The sequence below is a fragment of the Lipotes vexillifer genome, unplaced genomic scaffold (assembly GCF_000442215.2).
Source record: "Lipotes vexillifer unplaced genomic scaffold, Lipotes_vexillifer_v1.1 scaffold575, whole genome shotgun sequence".
NCBI classification, from domain to species: domain Eukaryota; kingdom Metazoa; phylum Chordata; class Mammalia; order Artiodactyla; family Lipotidae; genus Lipotes; species Lipotes vexillifer.
Window position 1 is genome coordinate 975,898 of NW_006780198.1, and position 6,921 is coordinate 982,818.

A 6,921-nucleotide genomic window follows, 5' to 3' on the forward strand; every position below is an offset into this window, starting at 1 on the left:
GAGCCTGCGCGTGCGGAGCCTGTGCTCCGCAACGGGAGAGGCCACAGCGGTGAGAGGCCCGCGTACCGCAAAAAAAAAAAAAAAAAAAAAGGCAAGTAAAATTCAAGAAGCTGCTCAATGCACAGATGGGTGAGTGAGCTGTGAGCTGATGTAGGGGCCGCAGGTACTCCAGGTCCAAGCTGGGGGGTGAGCGGCACTGGGAACAGGTGACCTTTAACTCTGGGAAGTAGATGACCTCACCAGGGGCAGAGTGTGTTTAGAAAGGAGGTCCTGGGGCACCCCAACATTTGGAGATTGGGCGAAGGTCGAGGGCCCATCAAGGGAGGCTGAGAAGGCCCGCTGTGTGCTTGTCCGTAGCCAAGACAAGCAGGTGTTCGGTGGGGTGAGGGGCGCCTGTTAGGGCGTGGCCACGTCAGTCGAGGCTGGTAGCCGGTAGCGTGGAGGTGACGGTGTTGAGGCCCAAGGGACGGGTGAGGGGGCTGGCGGGTCAGGCTGTGGCAGCGGTACCAGGAAGCCAAGCCCTGCCTTCCCTGGGAGGAACCTTGCAATTTTCAAAGATTTCTCTTCTGTCTCTCACAATAGGCTTGGAGAGGCAACCGTTGTGATGCCCATTTGCCATATGTGGAAACTGAGGCTGGGGGGTTGGGCTAGAGAACGCCCCGGGGCCCTGCACAGTGAGCCACAGAGTTGGGGTGGTGGGTGGAGGCCAGGGCCAAGGGCAGGGGCTGGGGCTGGACCGGTCACCCATGGCGCCACTATGGCTAGAACTCGATGGGTTGGAGCCGGGTGGGTCCTGAGGCCAGAGGTCTCCCGAGACCCCATCCCTCTGCTCTAGGCAGCAACTCTCCGCAGCAGAAATGCTGCCCGGCCTGACCCGTGCTTGTCGGGGCCTGGACACCCCAGGTCAGCAGTGCTCCCACAGAGGCACAGGGAGGAGGAATCCTAAAATACAGCGACGGCGCCAGGCCTTGCTGAGGGCTCTGCAAGCGTGTCTCAGCAACGATCATCATCCCCACTCGTGGACGGCTTTGTGAACAGAGATGGGAGGCAAGACACGACTTGCGGGTGGCACACACGCCAGGTCCTTCTCACACCGGGTCCCCCTCTGCCTCTCAAGTGATCCTAGCCCTCTGTGCCTCAGTTTCCTCATCTGTAAAAGGGGAACAATGCTGACACCTACCGGGTAAGGTCTTCAGGAGGACTAGATAGAGACCATGTGTACTTTGCGCGTCCCAGTGCTTGGCACAGAGCAGTTTGTTCAAGAGGTGGTACCCACTGTCACTGTTATCTGTTATCGTCATCTCTACTGCTATATAAATTCACTCTCTCTCCATCTAAATTCATTAATTTAAAGACTAGTGTTGGGAATTGCCTGGCGGCCCAGTGGTTAGGACTTGGCGCTTTCACAGCCAAGGCCCGGGTTTGATCCCTGGTCAGGGAACTAGGATCCCACAAGCGCCGCCAAAAAAAAGAAAAAAAAGGACGAAATTCATTAATTTACTTTGTTCCTGTGCTCCTCCATATATATATGTTTTTTATCTTTTGGCCGCGCTGCACAGCATGTGGGATCTTAGTTCTCCAACCAGGATTGAACCTGCACTCCCTGCATTGGAAGCGTGGAGTCTTAACCCCTGGACCGCCAAGGAAGTCCCTCCTCCATATTTTTAGGGTTTACCCCAGTGCGTATGAGGGTGCCCATTCTTGCCTCCAGGTCGAAACAGAAGAAAGGAACAAGACCAGGACCCCCTTTCCCACCCCGGCTCATCAGCGAATCTGCCCCGTATTCTGGGGTCTCCCAGGCTGGGGGCTGTGACTCCTGTATGGGTTACTGAGCGCTCCCTCCGTACCAGGGACGCCAGCTGGGGTTGTCAGCCAGTGGCCTGGCAGGAGGCTGTGAGCACAGCTTCCCCCTCCTGCCCGGCTCCTGCTCTGTGCCAGCTTATCAGACCTTCTGAGACCTCCTCAGGCTGGCTGGGCACCCGTGGGTCATGGATCCCAGCCAGGCGGGGTGGACTGGGAGAACAGGGCTGCCGGCAGATCCGGCGCCCTGAGCTGCGTACACTGCCTCAGGCCTCCCCCGAGACAGCCCGGTGGGCCCTGGGCGGTGGCCCCTCCAGTCTCCAAGCCCCAGGACCCCAGCACTCGCTGCGCCTTGGTTACGGGGTGAATAATTCAGGCCATCGAGTGTCGGTCATGAAATATTAAACGGGCCGTTCCTGACCCAACAGCTTGTGAAAGTGGGAGGGGGGCAGTGCTGGCACCGGGGCGTGGAGGCCGGTGGCCGAGAGCCAGCGCGTTCCTGAGGTGCTGCGTGTGGGCGCGACCCTGTCTGCCGCTGTGCACTGTGCTCGGCTCACCACTACGCCTCCGACACGGGTGGGGTAGTGGCAGGCAGCCGGGCACCGTCCCAGACTCGGTGTCAGCCCCGAAGTGGCAGCTCTGTGCCTGAGGAGGGGCTGTTTCCACATCAGGAGGACGGAGAGAGCTGGGGCTGCGTGCCTGGTGGGCGCTGCAAGCCGCCTGGGGTCAGGGGTCAGGGGTCAGGCAAGTGGACAGGGATGGGGTTTTAGGGACAGGGAGAGGTCAGACGGGAGGGTCCGAGGGGTGTGTGAGAGCGAGGGGTCGAGTCGTGGGTGGCTGACAAGAGGGTGGGTGAGGGGGCAGACGGAGGAGGAGTGGGTGGCCTGGTGCCCACGTTACCGTACACGCGGCTGGCACTTAGATGAGGGAGGGAGGGCGTGGGTGGTGGGGGTGGAGCGTGTGATCGAGGCCGTGAGCAAATAGATGGGAGAGGCGGGTGGGTGGGAGGATATGAAGTCGGACGAAGAACTGCGCTCCCTGGGGCCCAGAGGGCTGATCCAGCCCAGAGGGACTCAGCTCCGACTCCCTACCCCGCACCCTCTGTGTCCCAGACCCTCTGCGAGCTCCTCTGCCTGGGCCTAGATGGTGGCTCCACCTAGTGTCTGAATCTGGTAACTGCACCCTGGCATCCACACCCATTGGGAAGTCAGAAAAACTGAGGCTGAGCCAGTGGCAGGGACAGCATCCCTGTTTCCCAGCAGCACTCTACTTAATGGGACTGATTCCCCAGTTAGGACCCTTCTGTGGGAGCTGGGGAGCAGGGGTGGGGGGCAGTGACAGCTGCAAGCTAGGCCCGAGGGAAGGCTGAGGGAGTGAAGACATGGAATGGCCCTTCCCCCAATCCCTCTCCTCGCTCCCTTCGTTCCTGCCTGCTGTGCGTCCGGGCCTGCATCACACAGACAGATTGTGCTCCAGTGCCACTTACCAGCTGTGTGACCTTTGGCAAGTCACAGCCCCTGAGCCTCAATTGCCCCACTGCAAAATGGGGATGACAGTAGGACCTAAGTTAGGACATGCGGTGAGGACCTGCGTGCTAGTGTCATAGCGCAGGGGAGGTGCTCAGTGGACGGCGGCGCCTGTCGTGTTGCCAGGCTGATGACAACCACAACCAGAATATTCCACTGAATTTTAATTTCAGATAAACAATGAATAATGGTTTAGTGTATGCACATCCCATGCCACATTGGGGGTAGACTTACACTAGAAAATTATTTGATGTTTATCTGAAATTCAGATCGTAACTGGGCATCCTGTGTTTTATCTGGTGACACAACCACTCTGCCTTCTGGGAATTCAGTCTTCTGGGGGCGGCAGAGGCCAAAATAAGTTATGATCGAGCATGACAGGTGGCCCACCGAGTGAGCCCAGGGCAGAGTATGAGGCACAGAGGTGGGAAAGGCCTGTTCTGGAGAAATCAGGGCAGGCCTCATGAAGGAGGGATCTGTACCGAGTCTTCAAGAGAGACGGGAAGGGCATTCCAGACAGAGGGGGGACATGATCAAAGGCACAGAGGTCCGACAGCAGGTGTGAGGACTCACACTGACTGTGGGTCAGTGTGGCTGAAAAGGTAGGGGGAGGCCAGGTCATCGCATCCCTGTAGACCTTGGTAAAAAGGTGGGCTATTTACTGAGGGCAGAGACTAGCTCAGTCAGATGTGCGTTGCAGAAAGAAGGCTGCTGGGGGGAGGTGGGGAGCAAGCCAGAGGGCCCCCCCACACACCCAGGGAGGCTGGCACAAGACTGAGTCCAGAGGGAGTTGGGCAGCCGGGCCCAGCCACTAGGTTTTTCTCCAACCCACCCTCCCAGCCCTCCAGAGCTCCCCGGAAGTGGGTGAGGGGTGAAGAAAGCTTTGGAGGGGGACGGGCACTGAGAGCCCACGGTGGGTGCTGGGTCTTCCGCAGGGGAGTGAATGCCCAAACCAAGAACGGTGCCACGCCCCTGTACCTGGCGTGCCAGGAGGGCCACCTGGAGGTGACGCAGTACCTGGTGCAGGAGTGCGGCGCGGACCCGCACCTGAGCGCCCACGACGGCATGACCCCGCTGCACGCCGCGGCGCAGATGGGCCACAGCCCGGTCATCGTGTGGCTGGTGAGCTCGGGGACAGGTCGGGGTTGGGGCCCGGGAGAGGCGGGGCCTGTACGGGAGGGGGCGGGGCCAAGAGGGGCCTGGCGCCCAGCCCCCGCCCCTCTGTGCTCCGTCCCCTCCCCCCCCCCCGGTGAGCTGCCCCCCCCCCCCCCCCCAGGTGAGCTGCACCGACGTAAGCCTGTCGGAGCAGGACAAGGACGGCGCCACGGCCATGCATTTCGCGGCGAGCCGCGGTCACGCCAAAGTGCTCAGCTGGCTCCTGCTGCACGGCGGCGAGATCTCGGCCGACCTGTGGGGCGGGACCCCGCTGCATGACGCCGCCGAGAACGGAGAGCTGGAGGTGAGGGCGGGCCGGGGGCGTGGCCGGGAGGCCGGGCGAGCGCCGGAGGGGCGGCCGCCCTCTGCTGGCGCCGCGCTCTCAGCACAGCGCTGCCCAGGCGCCGGGGTCCCGGCTGTCGGCTGGGGGGGTCCTCACTGCGCGCCCCTGCAGTGCTGCCAGATCCTGGTAGTGAACGGCGCGGAGTTGGACGTCCGCGACCGCGACGGGTACACAGCCGCCGACCTCGCGGACTACAACGGCCACAGCCACTGCACCCGCTACCTGCGCACCGTGGAGAACCTGGTACGCACCGGGCGCTGCTCCCCCGCGTTACTGCATTCCGCCCACAGCTTGCCCCCACCTCCCCGCAGGGGTAAGTGTTGTTACCCTTTTTACCACGGAGGAAGCTGAGGTTCAGGGAAGTAAAGCCCCTTGCCCGGGGTCGCAGGAGTAAGTGCCCTAGACCACTACCCCACGTGACCTCTCAGGCCAGATCCACTGACCATTGGGGAGTGAGGGTGTGCGGGCAGAAATATCGAGGGAAGGAGGACCAGCCTCGTCCTGATGAGAACCAAGGCTCGGAGAAACAACGACACTTACACACCAGTGGGAACAGTAAAGTGCATTCACCTGCCCACAGGTATTAACTAGCTCATTTAACTCTCACCACCACACTCTGAGGTAAGGAGTGCTCGTATCCCCATTTCACAGGTAAGTAAACTGAGTCTTGGGGAGACGCAATCACCCAATCATTAAGTGGTGGAGCCCTGGTGTCCGGGCCTGGAGCTACCTCTCTTCACCACTACTCTGATGTTTGCTCGCTGCGCGGCTGCTTCATAATTGAAAACCTGTGTTAGTCTTTTCAAGTTATTTTATTATGGTCACAAAGCCATGAAGGAACCCACTGGGACTTGAGCGGAGATGTGGGTGGCTCTGGCTCCTCTGGTGCAACGTCTGCTTTGGCGCAGGAGGGAGGAAAGAGGGCTGGCTTCACAGGCGTCTTCAGAAGGGGGGCAGCCTGGCCACGAGAGGGGCTGCGGAATGAGGCTGGAGGAGAGAAGGCCGATGACCCCCTGCCCAGAGCACTGTCTGCCCTGTCGTCGAGCAGCCCTGGTTCTGGGGACTCCAGAGCACAGCAAGGCCCAGGGGTCAGAGATGGCATCTGGTCCCAAGGAAGAACTACCCCCCCCCAGAAAGGGCCATCCGGAGAGAGTAGTGGTCCACAGAGCCCCAGCGCCCTCTGGCTCCCCCTGATGGAGGCGTTAGCTGCAGGCAATGAGCAAACAAGCCCCATTCCTTGAATTCTGACCCCGGTAAGGTACCCTACCCTGCCTAGTGCTTTACGATGTAATCTCAGTTCATCTTCACAGTGAATTGATACTAACGGTCGTCACATGTGGCATTTACTGGCTACCATGCCTTGGCACTTCACTAACTTTTAAAATCTTGGTTATAACATAATGGGGCAGGCAGTACTGTTATACCCGTTTACAGACGAAGAAACTCAGGTACAGACAGAAAGGACAGGTGATGGAAAGGTCATGCAGCTAGTAAGTGGAGGAGATGAAATTTGAAGCCATCCCCCCGGGCTGCAAGGCCTGTGCCCCCAACCTCTGTCAGGGCTGGGCAAGTGCCCACCTCAGCCAGCCAAGGGAAGAGCATGTTCAGGCTGCCCCCACCAGGCCCAGCTCCTATGGCTCCCCTTGTCTCAGGGGTGAGGCAGCAGGGCCTGGCCCCCCCCGAACTGGGTGGAGTGTGGAGGACCTGGCCCCCTCACAAGGCGGGCCCAGCTGCGGCAGTGACGGATTCAAGCCATGGAGGATGCTGGCCCAGAAAAGGCAAAGGCTCCCGCAGAGCCCCTAATTATTGGGCCAATGAGCATGGCCGCTTACCAGCCGTTACCTGGTGCCAGGCCTGCCTCCCGTTCCCGGGGGACCTGTGACACTTCTCAGGCAGGGAGGAGCCGGCCTGGGCGGGAGGCAGCAAGCAAGCGAGCAGCAGCCTTGCCGGCAGCAGGGCCAGCAATGGGCAACGTAAGCATGGCCCCCACCCCAGCCCGCTCGCAGGAGGGAGGGTCAGGCCTGTGGGCAGGGGAGAGGCAGTGGTGGGGGATGGCCGAGCTCAGGTTGCCCCCCCCCCCCACCTCCGCCGGGCCAC

At 60.7% G+C, this 6,921-nt stretch overlaps 1 protein-coding gene across 1 annotated transcript in view; it reads left to right on the forward strand.

Moving 5' to 3' along the window:
* ESPN (espin) overlaps positions 1-6,921 on the forward strand; it is a 39,020-nt gene that overhangs the window by 9,938 nt on the left and 22,161 nt on the right. The window contains exons 3-5 of the mRNA XM_007453290.1: positions 4,262-4,448; positions 4,603-4,785; positions 4,936-5,067. Coding sequence (XP_007453352.1) covers positions 4,262-4,448; positions 4,603-4,785; positions 4,936-5,067 — 502 coding nt within the window. The remainder of the gene's footprint in view (positions 1-4,261; positions 4,449-4,602; positions 4,786-4,935; positions 5,068-6,921) is intronic.